Source organism: Pipistrellus hanaki (genome assembly GCF_964339955.1).
Source record: "Pipistrellus hanaki genome assembly, chromosome: 5".
NCBI classification, from domain to species: domain Eukaryota; kingdom Metazoa; phylum Chordata; class Mammalia; order Chiroptera; family Vespertilionidae; genus Pipistrellus; species Pipistrellus hanaki.
This window is the reverse complement of record NC_140507.1, coordinates 50,373,767-50,392,148: the sequence shown is the minus strand read 5'-3', so window position 1 is coordinate 50,392,148 and position 18,382 is coordinate 50,373,767. Positions and strand designations below refer to the sequence as shown.

The 18,382-nt window shown below is 40.2% G+C and overlaps 1 protein-coding gene across 5 annotated transcripts in view; it reads right to left on the bottom strand.

Annotated features, from left to right (window-relative positions):
* Positions 1-18,382, bottom strand: part of DCLK2 (doublecortin like kinase 2) — a 135,245-nt gene that overhangs the window by 45,714 nt on the left and 71,149 nt on the right. For 3 of the 5 annotated variants that reach the window (XR_014795100.1, XM_084884904.1, XM_084884903.1), the window contains exons 3-5: positions 7,070-7,172; positions 3,848-3,946; positions 2,593-2,643 (exon numbers count right to left, since the gene is read on the bottom strand). Coding sequence is in view for 4 of the 5 variants with exons in the window: in XM_084884904.1 (XP_084741030.1) it covers positions 2,593-2,643; positions 3,848-3,946; positions 7,070-7,172 (253 nt within the window). In the remaining variant the exon portion in view is untranslated. The remainder of the gene's footprint in view (positions 1-2,592; positions 2,644-3,847; positions 3,947-7,069; positions 7,173-18,382) is intronic. The other 2 variants (XM_084884905.1, XM_084884906.1) reach the window with 1 other exon arrangement.

The following is an 18,382-nucleotide window of genomic DNA, read 5'->3' as shown; positions in this document are numbered from 1 at the left end:
GAATCTGGGGACTTTACTCTTTGCTTGTTTTCTCTGAATGATTCTCTTTTAAAACATATTTTATTGATTTTTTACAGAGAGGAAGGGAAAGGGATAGAGAGCTGGAAACATCGATGAGAGAGAAACATCAATCAGCTGCCTCCTGCACACCCCCTACTGGAGATGTACCTGAAACCAAGGTACATGCCCTTGAATGGAATTGAACCTGGGACCCTTCAGTCCACTGAGCCAAACCAAGTAGGGTTTCTCTGAATACTTTTTTTTTTTTTAAATACTGGTCAATTATGAAAGCATCACAAGCTAGAAACCTAAAGGGAGAATTATGAAGGCTCCCATTATGGTAACTATTACCCGCTTATGTTTTCCAGATTAACTTCTATGTGCTTCTTACACACTATTTTGCTATTACAATAAATTAGAGTTTGGATGAGGAATGCAGTCAACCACAAAACTCATGGGAATATTTCTGTCCCAAGATTGAAAAAGTGCAATATTATTTTTACAAAGTCCCTAGCTCTGTTGGAAATTCCAAATAGTCCCCAGGAATTTTTTTTTAAATGGTTAAGAGGTAGGCCACAGTCGAAGCAGTCTATAAAAGCAAGTTATACTCCTGGGTACTGTGGCTTTTAATAATACAAAACTCTTTCCTTGCTGGAAATGGGGAAGAGAACACAATATTAGTAAATACAGACCTATTTGTTGGTCAGTTTATTCTGCTCATGAGATGCAACATATAAGATCATGTGATGGTTTGTCTTCTCTGACTGACTGGCTTATTTCACCTAACATAATAATCTCCAGGTGCAGCATTGTGACATTATTTGGAGTTAATAAAACTACTGTAATAATCAAAACTTGCATGTCTTTCTCCATACGGACTGTAAACCTATTTTTGCCCATCCCTGCTTAGCAACTTGTTTCAGAATCACAGTGAAGTCCCAGCAACTGACTGGAGTCTCAGTTTTCTAGAAATGCATTGTTAATATCCTACAAAGAAGCCGCTTGCCCTCTGAAAGGTGACTTTAAAATCTCTCACCTGCCCTGCAAGCATAGCTCAGTTTGACCATCAACCTATAAACCAAAAGGTCAGGATTCAATAACACAGTCAGGGCACATGCCTGGGTTGCAGGGTGATCCCAAGTGTGGAGTGTGCAGGAGGCAGCCCATCAATGATTCTCTCTCATCATTGATGTTTCTCTCTTTCTCTCCCCTCTCTCTTTCTCTCTGAAATCAATAAACATGTATTTTTTTTATTTTAAATCTCACACCTTTTACTTATGTTAAGATCTATTCTATTAACCCAAATCCAAACATGGACTGTTAAAAACGTGGGGTACTGGAATGCGATGATTCTAGAATCAATTACTAAGCATACCAAATTCAATGTAAAAAGATGTATGCATTTAATAGACTACTAGAGGCTCAATTCATGGATTCATGCATCAGTGGGGTCCCCCGGCCTGGCCTGCACCCTTTTGCAATCTGGGACCCCACCAGTGCAAGATCGGGGCCAAGGAGGGCTCCAGGGCGTATCTGGCCCGTCTAGCCTAGTCCTGATCAGGGTAATGGGTCCTGACAGTAAGGGAGGGGCCACAGAAAGTTGTCGGGCCAGGAAGGGATTCAGGGAGGGTTCCAGGGTGTGTCAGGCTTGTCTCGCCCAGTCCCAATCAGCCAAACCCCAGGAGCAAGCTAACCTACCAGTTTGGAGCATCTGCCCCATGGCAGTCAATGTGCATCATAGCTACTGGTCTATCTGTCAACTGGTCAAATGGTTGACTGCTTGCTTAGGCATTTATATATATAGATCTTATGAAGCATTTGGTGTGAAAGACAAATGTGACTATGAAACATGCTTTCAGTTCAGTATATTAATTTCCCTTTCAACCTCAGGGAGACAAAATTGGAATCATCATAATACCTGATTCTGGAAACACTCTCCCCACTTTTATTTTGTTATTTTACTCTAGGATAAGCACCTGTAAACCTATCACTAAATGAAAACTAAGAACCTGACAAAAATCTACATCTTCCATATAGTAAGTTCAGTTCATTTATGCAAATTTCCTACTATGTTAGCTTTCCCAGTGTGAGATACTTACAGAAAACATCGAGTAAGCTTAACAGCAGAAAGATGTTTTCAGTTAAAAAAACAACAACTCATATTTGTCTACTCTTTTCGGAAGAGAAAGTATTGAGCCTATTAAGCTCAAGGTCGGGATGAAGGTGACAATAGAATAGTACAATTGTGACTGTAGTCATTTTTACTTTACCAACAAACTGTAATCTTTTTCAATAGGTTATTTTCCAAATTCGACTAGAAACTAACCCCCGTGAGGCACTGTACCTCCTCCATCGCTTAGGACTGTGGCTACACACAGACAGGCACTTAGCGGCCTTCTGACAACGACCGGTCCTCCTGTAGGTAAGGGAGGCTGAAGCGCCCTCCGTACTAAGAAGCACAGCGTACTGCACAGAGGCACGCGGGGGCCAGACAGATACAGTCATGAAAATGGAGCAAAGGAAAAGGAAATGTGGCAAATGACAACAACAGAAACTCAGCTGAGTGACAAAGCCATACTAACCATGGCTCACCTGGGGATTTGGCTGTAGAGTAGGCACTGGAGTAGGGGCCACCCCTCTTTACTGTGCACATTCAGTATACACAGAGGAGAAGGAGGAGGAAGAGGAGGAGGAGGAGGAGGAGGAGGAGGAGGAGACAGCAAGGAGAGCGGTTATTCAGCAGGCTTAAACTTGCACACAAACAGAAGGGTGAACCAACCCAGCCCAGAGAAAGTGGGGTGGGTGCTGAAGGGGGAAGCAGTGAAAAGGAAAGTGGCCCCCCAAAGGCAGTATTTTATAAAAAGTTTGATGCTTGAGACAGTTGTTGATTCTACTTTCACATATTCTAGATCGCCCACATGTGAAATCGTGGTTTTTCACAAGCCTTTCCCCCAAGGGTGGGCCCACGGGACATATTAAAGCCTGAGAAATCATTCGGCCTGGCCCTGCCAAGGCATTAGGGGTGAGTTAATTAAAATGTCTGACCAAATTAGCAGGCTGATTTTTAAGTTTAGAATTTTATATGGCCTGAGAATTACATTATAAGGTGAAGATCCAGATGGCCCTTGGCAGAAAAAAACACACACACACACACAAAAAAAAACCAATTCCCTGCCCCTGGTAATATCAGCTAAGTTATTCATGATTACACTATAAACAAAGCTTGTAGGATTGATACATCAAGACATTTAGAGACGTTTTTATATTTTATATATTTTTTTAAATGCTAAAGGGGTCAACATGATGACAAGTCTATAGGCCTAGGGCCTGAGAGAAGCTGAAGAACAGTGAAGTCTGACTCTTACATAAGGAAAGCACTTCTTTCCAAGAAGAGTTGCTGCTACTATTAAATTGCGTGACTGATGAAGGAAAAGCCTGTGGAAACCTATTGAGTAAATACATTGTTATGCTAGGTGTGTGTGTGTGTGTGTGTGTGTGTGTGTGTGTGTGTGGTTTAAATTGATAAGAGAAGAAAATGTCCACAATCATATAGCACAACATTTAAAATGCAAATGTGGTCAAATGCGAAGCTTCTCAGAAGAAGAACTGAGCTAATAAGATTGTCCTAAAACAAATGTGTCCAAACAAAACAAGCCAGGGTCTTAGGAGGCTTACTACAACTTTGAGAAACAGATTTCAACTGTTTTGTTTTAAAAATCATGTCATCTACGTGCTGTTCTGGAACCTGGCTGCCTACAAGCAGTGGGAAGACCAAGGATTCATAATCACTGAAGAAAACAAAAGGAGACTCGGCCCCAGTAGCCCTCATTCCTCTCCCCTTCTCTACCTGAGGCTGGTGACTTGCTGCGACGAGAGGCCCCAGGGCTCTTGGATCCAGAATACTTGGCCGAGGAGCGAGAATACGATGACTTCAAGACACGGCATTCTAGAAAAGAAGCAAAGTGCATTCAATAGATCTGGTGCCAATACTAGCCAGAGGAAGGTCACATGGGAAAGCAGTTGCCTGCCTGGAACCATTACCTGATCATTTTCCTATTACCACCTGAAAAGTACACCTTGAGACTACACATCTGTAACATCACCTCATTATTCCAGATGGACACAGACAGCCCAGTGTCCTAACTTGATACACACAGATCCTAACCTAAACATGGGCAACGGTGCTTAGACAGCAGCATGGGTAGGCAGAAGCTTTGTAAATCTTGAACGTAGGTGGAAAGGGTATGTAGAATCCTGATTTATGAACCCCTACCTGTGCCATCTTTCCAAAGTGTGGAGCACGAAACAGGAGGAAACTAACTTTAAACAGTAACTTTGGTCTTCCCATAAGTAGCTAAATAACATGTAGGGTATCAGAGCTAATTACAGCTAAAGTAAGCAGTTCTAACTGGAATAATTAAGAACACAGCTTTTAAATTCATGGCAGATTTTGGATGAAATCATGGATTTGACTTGGTCAATTAGGGCAGTGGTCGGCAAACTCATTAGTCAACAGAGCCAAATATCAACAGTACAACGATTGAAATTTCTTTAGAGAGCCAAATTTTTTAAACTTAAACTTCTTCTAACGCTACTTCTTCAAAATAGACTCACCTAGACCGTGGTAGTTTCTGTAAGAGCCACAGAGGCCAAAGAGGCATATGTAGCTCTCAAGCCACTGTTTGCCAACCACGGAACTAGGGGACTATGGTTAGATTCTACAATCTACCCCCTCCCCCTCAAAATGGCATAAAAATAAAATCTGCATCACAGGATAGTTCTAAGGAATAAATTAGATAACATACTGTCTGTAATTTGCATTAAAATATTTCAATTTATGTAAGATGATTGAAATGTGGGTTGGTTTTAATGGATACCTCAGGGGCCATAAATTAACATGTGAAATACACTAATCAGGCATATACACATCAGGGGACAATGGTTAGCATTTGAAAGACCCTAATCAAAACCTCACAGGGAGGGGTTGTAGCAACTTCAGTTCAGTTCATCAGCCTTTGGATGCTACTAAGTACTCCACCATTGAAGGGAGTGGTGTGTGAATGAGTCAGAAACATCTTAAAGGCACTGCCCCTCTATGAGCAGGATATCTAAACCTACAGAGCCAGTACTAGGAGCTCAGAACCACAGCCCAGGATTAGGAATCCGAGTCCTGCTTCCAGCTCTGAGGGTTGTGTTACTCGACTAACACTAGGTTAACTGATGTTGATTAATGCAAGACATTGTGAGGAATCTAACAGGACAGAGTTGGGATTTTATCAAGATTACAACCCAAGTTAAATGACAGACTTTGAAAAAAAAAATTGCCTCCTAATAAGTGTAACCTTGGAAGAATTAGGTCTGAGACCTGCTTTCATTGAAAAATTTTGAGACCTGATGGTGGTGGTATAATAACAATATGAACAACAGCATAGCACATACTATGCAACCAAGTACCCTTCTAATTGCTTTATATCTGAACTCATTTAATCCTCACAGAATCTTGTGAAAAGGCCACTATTACCAGCCCAGTTTGCAGAAGGTTCAGGAATTAGCCATTGAGAGGGAAACAATCAGTAGCTTCCACTTCTGTCTAAGGAGTCTATCTATAGCTATAATTGCCAGGATCCAACTAGCTTGGGAATGATTACAGCATATAATGTCAATGGAGTACAACGCTGGCGCATACACAGCAAGTGCTCAATACATGTTTCATTATTGTTGTTTTTGTTGTCACCCAAATTAACTTTGCAACCCGAAAGCATAGTATCAACTTTCAAAATGACCAGGATGGACATCAAAGAAGAACTGCAAAATGAAATTATGCTAACATCAAGAAAGATATAAAATATAAATGACATGTAAATGCATGTTTTGTGCAACCTTATCATCCCTGAGAATCGGGGATAACGTTACCTGGGTCATAGGAAAGGCCATCACCTGCAATTCTTTAAGGACTTTGCAGTCATATTACCAGTTTAAAGCAGGGCCAGTCCCAGAGATTATGTAAGTCAGTACAGAAACACTCAAAGAGGTTTGGCAGCAGTGAAAGATACAAAAGGAAAACAAAAAAAAAGGAGATCAATGAACCGCAAGCACAAGGTAGATAAATTTCCCCGAGGCAACTGTGAAAGGGGGAGGAGGAAGCAGAAGGGATTACATAAGAAGTCTGGTTCCACAGAATGGACCATCTTGAAAAGCCAATGGATCATTATATTTATTTGGTAATATGTTTCTCTAATTCTGGACTGTCAGAATCATTACAAATGGAAGGAGTCCCCCCTGAGTCTAATTTTTGAAAAACTTCCCTCATTCATGAATTTACAGCATGAGATTGTATTTCTAATATCCCTCTTCTCTGTAAAATGCTATGCCTGTATGATTTTACCTTGTGACAGATGAAATTGATTTCACTGGTGGAAATAATCACTATTACTGTAATAGGTTTAAATTTAAAGCAATATTTCCAGAAACTATAACATTGGAAATTACCAAGGTTATTGCTAATTAATTGAAACTCCATCTATTGGCTAAAATAAAAAGAAAATAATTATCCTATCGCATCAATGAAAATTACATTATTTTTCTGCATATATAAACAATACATGTTATTGCTTTTCTAAAGTTATAAACAAAATAGTAAGATAAAAATCATTAACAACTTATTTATTACGTTTTTTATCTCTTTATGGACACAGAAAATGTACAACTGTTTCAAGTTCAACACTATCCATACAATTAAAGGTTAGCATAACCAGCCCCCATTTTGAAAGAGGGCAGGAAATTCATTTCTAAGGCAAAAAAAAAAAAAATACAGTAAAGAGATAAAACAAAATTGCTAAAAATGAAATTTACTTAATCATTGACTTAGGGTTAGTTGTTTTGTTTTGTTTTTCTTTCACAAGTAGGTAAATACTCTGATTTCATTCTCTACTTCCATTAACTCAAATAGAATGCTGCCAATGCCATCTTTCTTCAAAGATGGGCTAAGGACCACTTAGCATGCCCCAAAGGCAGTACTACATCCCAAACCCGTTTCAGGGTTACACAGGTGGACCATGAACTGCCTTACCGCTGTGATCCAGGACAAAGTCATCTTGGGCATAACGGAATTTTTCAGGTCCACATGCAATAAAAACATCATCATCACCAAAAAAGTCTTGCAGGCAAGTAACCTAGAAAAAAAAAAATCACATCCAAGAAATAAATTAGAAAGGTTATAAGTGAAATAAAAAGTCAGCAAAACTAAATACATTTTTTTTTTAGGTGGGACATGCTTTATTATGAACAAAGCAACCCAAATTAAATACATTTTTATGCCTCATGTATAATATTGAGTTGGAATGAAAAGCTGTTTGGTATTGCATTTCTAAGAATTTTACTTTTCGTAAAGTGCTTTCGGAGTGTCTCCTGACCTCAGAACACCAGAATGAGGTGGTCACGGCAAGTACCAACATTCCTGTCTACCCCATGAGGTCAAGGACGCACACACAAGGAAGAGCGATGTTTTCCAGGTTTCTGACTAATGGGCAGCAAAGCTGGGGTGAATAAGGGTCTCTCTACTTTGTTTAGTCTCTTTACTACCTACCCTTCCTCACTCTCCCAGCAGCTCCAACTCCCAATATGCACCCTGGCCATGACTCTCTATACCTCTGGTACAGTGAACCTTTGGGTATTTGGGGGATTCATATATGAAAACTGGTTGGAAAAGTACTGGATTCCCCCTTTATCTGTGGGGGGGGGGAAAGGGGGTGAGAGGGGAGTACGTTTTAAGACCCCTCAGTGGATGCCTGAAACTTTGGATTGTTGTACCAAACCCTATACATACACACCCTTTCACATAAAGGAAGCACTATGCCTTCTCTTTGGCATATCTGAATTAGCAGCATCACTACTTTCATGCCTTGGGGTCATGATTAAGTAAAATGAGGGTGACCTGAACACAGCACTGCGATACCAGGACATTAACGGGGTTCCTAAATCCCAGTATTCACTACTTCCCTAGTTTCAGGCACCACTGTTCTCACAGGTGTGGGAAGAAAGATTGCAATGCTACATTCTGTCTCTCAAAGGTACCAGGATGACCACACACCACTGAGGGGCTTCCTTCATTGACAAGACGATGCTCCTTCTTAGGGCACCCAGGACGGACCTACCAGGCCCCTCCTTCCAACTCTTGTCTTTGTCATTTATCCTGCATACTTCCGCCTCAGCCACATCAACACCACATTGCATTCCCTGTCTGCACAGTGCTGGTGGTTCTTTTTTGTGAAACAGCTTTATTGAGACATAACTCACGTACCATACAGCTAGCTCATTTATAGTATACAACATGCTGGTTTTAATATATTCAGAGTTCTGCAACCATCACCAAACCTATTAAGAGTATGTTCGTCACTTAAAAAGCAACCCCATGTCCATTAACAGTCACTCTCTAGGTCTCCCTCTCCTCATCCCTAGGCACCCATAAAATACTTTCTGTATGGATTTGCCAACTTTGGACATATCCTTTGAATAAAACCATAATGGCATTTTGCAACCGGTTATCTTTCACATAGCTTCTTTATAAGGTTGGAGCACATATCAGTACTTCATTCCTTTCTATGGCTGAAGGAAAACTCGGTTACATGCATATACAGCATGTGTTTATCCAATCCTGTTTATGGATGACACTTGGATCACATCTACCTCAGTGCTGGCTCTTGCCACTGTATTTCCCCACCTGCTGGTCCTCAGCCAGAGTTGCCTTTCTGACCACTCTTCAGTGCCATGACCTCCAGATGAGCACATGCACCTCCTGGTCATCATTTTCTAGACCCTAGCAGAGTTCTAGCTTTGCTGAATGCTCAGTACACTTTTGTTGATGGAACTGTGGCTTGGTATGGAGTTTATCTTATTGGAATTGAGTTCAAAGACACAGAATAATTTCTCTGGGGTGGGTGGTGCCACAGATGCCATCTACTTTGCCATCTTCACTACCAAGCAATGCAATTATTTATTTCCTGTGGTTGAATTTCACAAGCACATTTTATTAGATGTTTTCACTTTAAAAAATATCAACTGCATTTGGGGCACTGCTAGCAGTTGATATTTTTTAAAGTGAAAACATCTATAAAATGTCCAAGGGCTAATGTAAGTTGAGATAACTCTTCCACCAATGGGAGCCACATTAATTTATTGCTTTATATGCATTCTGACTTTAACCAAGTACCAGCTGTAGGCCAGGCATAAACAGAAGACAAAGTGTACACAGTCTAGTCATGGAGACGGACAAGAAAATTAATAATTCAGTGCAAAATGTAGCACTAGGAGACTAATGAAATTAGGAAGTACAAAGAATAAATAACAATGAAAATAGCATCCCATAAAATATTCAATAGCTAAGACTATTTCATATGTTTGGACACTCAAATAATTTTATCTTAAAATGTATTTCTTGTTCTTTAACTCTGGTGGTCTGTCTGTTCCTTTTATCGTAAATTTAAAAAAAACTAAATGTAACCTTGAGTTAGGGGCCATGTCACTACATCTGACGTGGGGAAATAAAATACCAACAATATGAATAATGTCCGAAAGTCGTTTTTAACAAGGGTAAGAGAAAGGGTATCAGTTCAGAAGACCTCCTGTTTGCTTTTAATTTCTTCTTCAATGCAAGAAGCTCTCCCGGGATAATGGATGTTATGTGGCTTATAAGAGAAAGCTGCACAAATGAGAAGCAATATTTCTGCTAAGGTACGAAATTAAAGCAATCAGCAGTATCTAATGGGGCGACATCCAACTGAGAAATAATGTATCTATGGGAGCATATCTAAGCTCTCCAAATGAATGTGCGCCATTTAAAAACAGTAATTTTTCGGCCCTTAGGTAGACAGATTAATTAGGTCAAGGGGAATAGGTGGCAGCTATAATTTCAGTGCTCGTTCCTAACAGATTGCCACAACCACTTTCCTTTTTCTTTCCCTATTTGGTCTCTATTAAAGGATATAGAAACAGATACAAAGACTTAAAATACAATGCACATACTAGGAGCACAGAAAATCCTTTCCTCGAAACAAAAAAAGGTAGAGGACGCAGGATTGCCTTCTTCCCTGCACGTTGCATTGTGAACCAGAGGAGGTCTCCATTTCCCGACCCACTGGCGCTCTTTGGAAATCATGTTATTTCTTTCCCTTTCCAGCATTATAAAAGAGAGGAAGGGAAAGCAGGCTGGCTTTCTCTAAGAGCTCTTCCTAAGAAATTCTGAAATCTGTTTTAGTTTCTAAGAAAAGCTTACATGTTTATGTTTTTGGAGATTTCTTTTGGGAAAAGTGGAGTGCACTCTGGTGGAGAGGGGGGAAAAAAGGAACACTATTTTAAGTAGGTAAATAGTATTGCCCACTTGGGATTTATTTCCATTCAAGTTCAGTCAAAGAAATCTTCAACAAAATCTTCATGCCTTCCACGTTCAGGTGTTCCTTCAAGGTTCTGTAATTTGTCCAGCATAGACATTACCATTGAGGTAATGATCTGGTTTTGTGTCCAGAGTCTCAGCAGACTCTGAGCTGCATACATACAGGATCTTTGTCTAGCTCATCGCTGTAATTCTAGCAGAGTACATGGCACCCAATGCATAGGCTTTGTTAAATACATTTCTTTTGAAATAAAAAATGCTTTGAGTCCCTCTTCCTCTAGGGAACCATCTCTAGAGGAGGCATCTACACTCTTTCTGTGAATTCCTGTCAACCCAGTATCATGCAAGGTAGTCCTTGTTATAGGACTTATGTTGGCTTTCTAAGCCAAGATAATCTATAAACTCCTTGAACACACCAGTCACATCCTTTAGCTCCTTAAAGAAGTTATTCTGCAAATAGTTGATCAAATTTTGGCTCTAGATAGCTTAAAGTAACTTTCTGAAAACTCATTTTAGATCACATAAGCACTAATTGAGGAATTAAATGTCTTTCATCATTATTTCAGGGTGTTTTGAGAAAAAGATACTTGTGAAATCTACTACTGGAGCCATTCAGTAGCGGGGATTCAAAGCAAAGTAATGCACTATTCAATCTTCCTTTTGTTGGAAATTCAGAGACCTGAGGTTGTATTTAATAACCGGCTCCTGAGGTGCTTTCCAAGTATATTTGATTTAACAGTTCCAAGATCTGATAAAAATGCAAAAGAAACATCATTGGATCTCAGTGAGAGGCTAGCTTAAACTGGCATCAACTTATCTAAATATAGTCAGGGTCAAAATCTTAGCACCCTTGAAATGTCTATCTCGAAGAACAAAGACGACATTTTGTAGAAACAAAATAATGTTGCTGTTGGATATCAGAAGTATAAAATGCACCTTGGAATTTTTTTATAGATTTTAATTTTAACTGTGTGTGTGTGTGTGTGTGTGAGAGAGAGAGAGAGAGAGAGAGAGAGAGAGAGAGAGAGATATGAAAGTCCACACCTCCTGTTGAAATTAAATGTTTTCATCGTTCAGCTTTAAAGGGTTGTGGCTACTGAAGAGTAATTAAAAAATATTTTTTTCTAGCTCACTTCTAAAGAGTATTTGAAGAAGCTCAGAAAAGAAGTCTAGTAAGTGGCTTTTACTTGAAATTAAAATTATTACATAAGCTTTTAATGGAACTGCATTAATATCCTTATTGTTTCTTCCTAGGAATAGTCAGGTTACAAGACATAAATTGTCAAAAGGAAACTGCACTTAATTTTGAACGCCTCCCAAAGGCTTCTCTACCATACATAATTTTTCCATCATGCAAACAAATAGAAACACAGCGTTTAAAAATGTAAAGAAAATCCAAATGACAATTTTGACACACAATAAAGGATAAGCCTAATAGCTTCTGAGCCGTTATCTGTCTATTGCTAGCAGGGGACATTGGAAAAAAAAAAAAAAAAAAAAAAAAAAGACTGCCCTTTTGCAGATGCTTAAAAGCCATCAGCTCAGCAGACTGAGTTCACCATAACTAACATTATCCCAGACACCCACCACCACCACCACCACCTTTTTTTAACCAGTCCTATCTCTAGAATATAAGTTCTGCTAAAATGGGGAAACCCTATCTGAAATAAAGAAAAGGTTAAGTCATTTGGTTCCTCCAAAATGTTAGGAACACCACCAGAAAACCAAATTCACAGAGCAGCAAGCAGGGGCTCAGATTCTCTCTCCATTTCTTTACTCTCCACTCAGAATATAATTAGCATAAATACCCTGCTTTGTTCCCAGTAAATGTTGGCAGGCATACAGTGGGAGCAGGATCCCATTCTACAGCAAAAAGCCAGCTACTCAGAATAGCAATGTTTTTCAGCTTCCTGTAAAACCATTCAGCCTGGCACTCACCCACCCCTCTGGTTGCCATGGAAACAGAACTGAAGCTAAAAGATGGCGGTACTTACAGTAAAAGCTTCTTAATTGCACCTACAGACGACTCCCTGCATTTGGTTTGCTTTTCATTTAAAAATACTGGATCTAACCTTCCTCCTCCCACTATAGTCTCCTCATAATGACTATTCACTAATCATGACTAATCATAGAACCTTGAGGACAATAATTTGGTTTCAGTAAATATCTCTATGCTCAGGATGGAAGGGTCTTGAAAAACTCAGATATTCAGCTACCAAATGCATTCTGGGAGCAGAGACAATAACCACTCTTCCTATTAAATAGGTCATTTCAAAACTGACCCTCTGACTGCCCCCATGGAGGGCCCCAGCTTTAATTCCCTCAGGGTAAAGTTCCAAATGTGCTCTAGAACTTTCCACTCAGGGAGAGAGGCTGGAGCAACATTTTAGAATTCGGGTCAGGAAGTCAGAGGAAACCTATTAAGCCAACCACCTCGAGATTTCCTGTAATTGTCACGTCTGGAGCTAAATGTTTTCAAACAGATGTCCCCAGAACCTGAGTCAACACTCTCTGGGACTCAGTGAACTTCAAATAATAAACAAATAGGGACATCATCGGAGTTACAGACGAGGTGAATGGGAACCAAAGTGAAAGGCGACAATTTTCTAACCCAAATCTCTGTTCCCAACAGGAAGGGGAAGGGAACCAGCATGGAATACCTAATTATACATTACATACAAGGAGTCTCACTTACGCATGACTTGCACTCACCCTCAAAACAACCTAGTGAAGTTGGCATCATGATTCCCATTCTACACAAAAAGAAACAGAGGCTCAGAGAGGGTCAGAAAATTGTTTGAGGTCACACAGCCAGTAAGGCAGGAGCTGAGATCTGAACACTGCCTATCTGACTTTGTGCTTGATCACACAATGACTCCCTAAGGAAGAAAACAGTGTGATTTAAAGTCTACGAAAAACTACGTAAGACAGTTTATTAAGTCAGAGAAGTTTTTGTACTTGTCTCAAACCTAAATAACCAGACCATTTTTCTCTGTCTTACTTTTATGAGTAAATGAATGAAAAGTATGCAAGCTTAAATCTAGAATTTTTTTTTTTTTTTAAAGGATCAACTTCTAAGTAATGTCATAAGGTCAGCACAAGTTCGGGCCAACCTCTATACTTTAGGGAATAATGAGTATGTTCTGAAATTGATATCTTCAAACAAATTGGCTAACTCTTTCTGAAAACAAATTAAAAGCACAAGTTCGCTTCATATGGTTTTAGAATAGAACTCCATTTGCTGCCAAACTAGAAATTGTAAGAGTATAAATATGTATTACTATTATAACCTTTAAATTTTTAACATAAAGGCAAAACCGCCAACATTTTCCAGAAATATATTCTCTGCACATTAAAAACCCATCCTCGGATTAGTCTACACCTTTGGCTTCAGTTTAGCATTTGGTGAGCGCATCCAGGTAGCTAAGACCTTCTGGGAGAACCATCAGTTAAGGTGGAATGAAAAAACTCCATCGATGAATTCCACACTTGTTCTGAGAAACATCGACCACTCAGTACTGTCAGCACAAACACATTACTTTGGTCTACCCATAGGGCTATTTAGGTTTATAGGGAAAAAAATCATGTCCCCTTTTTAGGTTTCTTTCATCTTAAAATTATTTTTCTCCTCTCTTGCCATCATGCTCTGAACTTTCACCTCTTACATAAAAAAGATCCCCCCATGACCCTTTAAGCAGCTCCTCTGCCCACTTCTAACTTTGGGCACTTAATATTTGCTGGGCTTAGGGAGAGGTATTTCTAGTGTATAATAAGAACAAACTGGGTGAGGGTTAGAGACTTTGGGAAGGAAAAAAAAATAAACTTTAGTGCCCTAATTCCACTATCTAATGACAAAGTTCCTTCCCTCTGTGTATTTCCTAATTTGTTTTATTTTTTTATTGCTTAAAATATTACAAATAGTAGTACATATGTGTCCCCTTTGTCCCCCATTGACCTCCCCCCAGCCTCCCGTACTCCCAGGCACCTGCCCTCACCCCCCCCCCCCCCCCAGTCTTGCGTCTGTGGTTTTTCTTAGATGCATGCATACAACTCCTTCAGTTGATCTTGCACCCCTCTCAGAACCCTCCTCTGTCTTCCCGCTGTAGTTCGACAGTCTATTCAATGCTTCTTTGCCTCTGTATCTATTTTTGTTCGTCACTTTATGTTGTTCATTACATTCCACAAATGAGTGAGATCATCTGATATTCATCTTTCTCTGACTGGCTTATTTCACTTAGCATAATGCTCTCCAGGTCCATCCATGCTGTTGCAAATGGTAAGAATTCCTTCTTTTTTTACAGCAGTGTAGTATTTCATTGTGTAGATGTAACAGTTTTCTAATCCACTCATCTGCTGATGGGTATTTAGGCTGTTTCCAAATCTTAGCTATTGTAAATTGAGCTGCTATGAACATAGGGGTGCATATATCCTTTCTGATTGGTGTTTCTATTTTCTTGGGATATATTCCTAGAAGTGGTTTTACTAAGTCAAATGGAAGTTCCATTTTTAGTTTTTTGAGGAAACTCCGAACTGTCCTCCATAGTGGCTGCACCAGTCTGCATTCCCACCAGGAGTGCAGGAGGGTTCCTTTTTCTCCGAGTCATTGCCAGCACTTGTCGTTTGTTGATGACAGCCATTCTGACAGGTGTGAGATGATACCTCATTGTTGTTTTGATTTGCATCTCTTGGATGACTAGTGACTTTGAGCATGTTTTCAGATGTTTCTTGGGCTTCTGTATGTCCTCTTTCGAAAAGTGTCTATTAAGGTTCTTTGCCCATTTTTTTGATTGGGTTGTTTATCTTCCTTTTGTTAAGTTGTATGAGTTCCCTGTAAAATTTTGAGATTAAACCCTTATCAGAGATAACATTGGCAAATATGTCCTCCCATGCGGTGGGCTTTCTTGTTGTTTTGTTGATAGTGCGGGTCAGCCTGATAAGTAGGCAAGTTCTGAGTCCAAATAAATGGGGGCAGTTCTGGGTTGCAGAAAACGTAAGACTTTGATTTCTCTAGCTGCATCTACTTTCACATGACACATTAAAAATTTTCATTTCAATCACAATGTTCATTTTCAAACCACTATCAATCCCACATAAAAAGCAAGGAGAGAAAATTTCCCCAGGGTGGTCTTCAGAAGATCTCACCTGTACAGCCAAAGAAATCCTCTGAATAAGTTACGTGCCTGTGGCTAGTCAGAAACGAAAAGCATGCCATCCATTCGAATCATTCATGGCAACATTTTGAAACATGAAACTGGTATTGGCTGAGGCAAAGACCACAATTAGATTTTTCTGTTTAGAAGGCACCTGTTCCTGAAACACAGCCAAAACTTGTCTCCCTAACATACAACTCATTTGCAAGTTGTTAAAATACTTAGTTGGAGAGCTCAGCAGTTAGGTTCATTGGTTTATCAAGACCTGCTCTGAAAAACACAAATGCCTCCCTGGCCAGAGCATCATCCCAATACACCAGGTTGCAGGTTTGATGCTCCATTAGGGCGCAAGGAAGAGTCCACCAGTGAATGCATAAATGAGAGAAGCAACAAATGCTTCTCTCTCATAAAAAACAAACAAAAATCAATCAATAAAAAACTTAAAATAAATGCAAATACCCATAGAAGGGCCATGTCTATTGATTGTGCACCTCTTCTTACATTTATGTGGAACTTTAGAATAAAGGTAGAAAAATCCTGTTTGTTTTCATTTTAAGATAATTTATATACTAAATTTAGGAACAGAGAGTATGGCAAAACTGTCCAGCCCCCAGAATTAACAACATTTTTTTCATGTTTGCCTCGGATCCCATTAATATGGGGAAATAAAACATTACCAGTTAAAATCTCTTTTGTTCCTGGTCCCCAGCCCAATTTTTCCTCCCTTCCTTCCTTCCTTCCTTCCTCGCCAGCCCAGGAACATTCTATCATGTATTTTCTTGGGGTCCTTCCAAACCATGTTTTTAGACTTTGTGTTACAGATGCACATATCCACAGACAATGAGGAATTTTGTTTAGTGTGCTGTAAAAATTTTATGTATGGTATATCATACCAAATATGTCATCCTGAAGTTTCCTTTTTTTTTTCCCCACTCTGTATTGATTTTACAACCTAACCAGGTCTTAGTTTTTCTTACTTATTCTCCCCCACCCCACTTTTTTTTTTTTTTTAGCTCACTGATCTATTCCTAAAGTTTTTGTTTTTTAAAAAGTATCATTTTACCATTTAACAGGATTATTTACTTTTGATAAATCACAAAGGTAAATTCTACATACCCTCAATATTTCCAAATTCTCTCAAATAAATCTGACTTCCTCAGGATGTTCATTTCAATGTCTATCTGATAACTATTATAGTGACTAAGTTCTCAAATGGGAGAAAAACGTGTGAGGCAATTCACTCTTTGCCCACAGACTTCATCTCCAATTAGGAGACAGAACCAGCAGCAAGTGCCTGACATTTCCCTCTAGAGAGACAGGCATAACCGCTATTCCAAAGAACTGGGTTTCTTGACCTAAAAAGAAGTATAAACTCTGGAAGAAAAGACATTTCAAATTAGTAAAACTTAAAATTATTCAAGATAGAGCTATCTATGCTTCCAGAAGAAAAAAAAAAAAAAAACCAGCCAGGTGACAGAATTGCTAATTCATAGATGTAGCCCCTTTCTAAAGACAAAGGAAAGGAAGACAAAACAAAAGCGTATGTCAGATTTATTCTGTACTGTAACACAAGTCAGGTTTTAAAGGCACAGGAAACTTCTGTTTCACAGGGAATGCATAAAAGGAATCCCTCCCTGAAGAATTCCGTAAGCCGGGGAATACTGATGAACTGCATGCCCGCAGAGTTTCTTATCTTTTCCTTGCATCCAGAGACATGATATTCTTTCAAAGAAACCTCTGTGTGTTTATTTATTATTATTATTATTTGCAAATCTCCAGGGGTGTCAGTTAACCTGGGACCGGGACCAGTGAGGAAGGGAAGTTGTCTGTAAGCATTTATCATCAAGTTCTATGTCTTGCTCGGGGAGCCAGCTGTCTTAAATAACCATTCCCTCCCTGGGGCCCCGAGTCTGGGCAAGAATGCTACTCATGTCAGAAACTCATGTCAGGAGATTAGATGTGAATGGAAAAGCAAAGGGAATGTGGTCGCTCTCCTCCAGCTGGGACTGATTATCCCCTTCCCAACAAGGAGGCTGTTATCCGCCTGGAAAGAAGAGCCTCTTCCCTTCTTGGCTATTTGCCAATCCATCGTGGCACCTGAGTGACCCGGAGCACACCCTGCCTTGCCATGGCATTAAGGCCTCTCTCTCCAGAGAAACGACTTGGCACATTATTTCCCCATCAGGATAAACAGAAGTTACCCTGGGGTTTTTGTAGCGTGGCAAGCAAGCTACCTTGGGAACCTGGGCAGGTGCACATGGCCAGATGGAATATCAAGATGGGGGCTTAAGCAGGTCAGCATGAGCTTGGAGCAGCCACGGAGAATGGGGAAAGCATTCGACACCTGGAGACTGTCTGTCCTCCTCCCTGTTGTACCCAGAGTGCTCAGCGTCAGGGACACTCAGGGAACTACTTATTGAATGAATGAGTGGATGAGGAGCACAGAGGCAGGGCTCCAGGTTCAGCAGCTCATGGTAGTAGATTCATGAGGGGGGAGAGGGGCAGCTTTTACCACCAGCAGATGCATGGAGACACCAATGGAGAGCCAGAGGGCTTAGGCAGAAAACAGATGTGAGGAGGAGAGGAAGCCATGGCTGCCCAGTGGTGTGGACTGAAACACTAGCAGGGCCCCAGATGTAAGCAAATGGTATTGTCGCAATAAACTCCATCCACCTGCCCTCCTCCAGCACGACGGGTGTGCAGACAACAGGAGGGGTACTCCCAGCACACAGGAAGGACAAAGACCAATGGGACCCCGTGGAGACCTCACTGTCAGGAGCACCACAGACAAGAGGTCACATGGGGGGGCCAGGCAAGGAGCCGAGCAGAAAAGGGCCACTTAGCC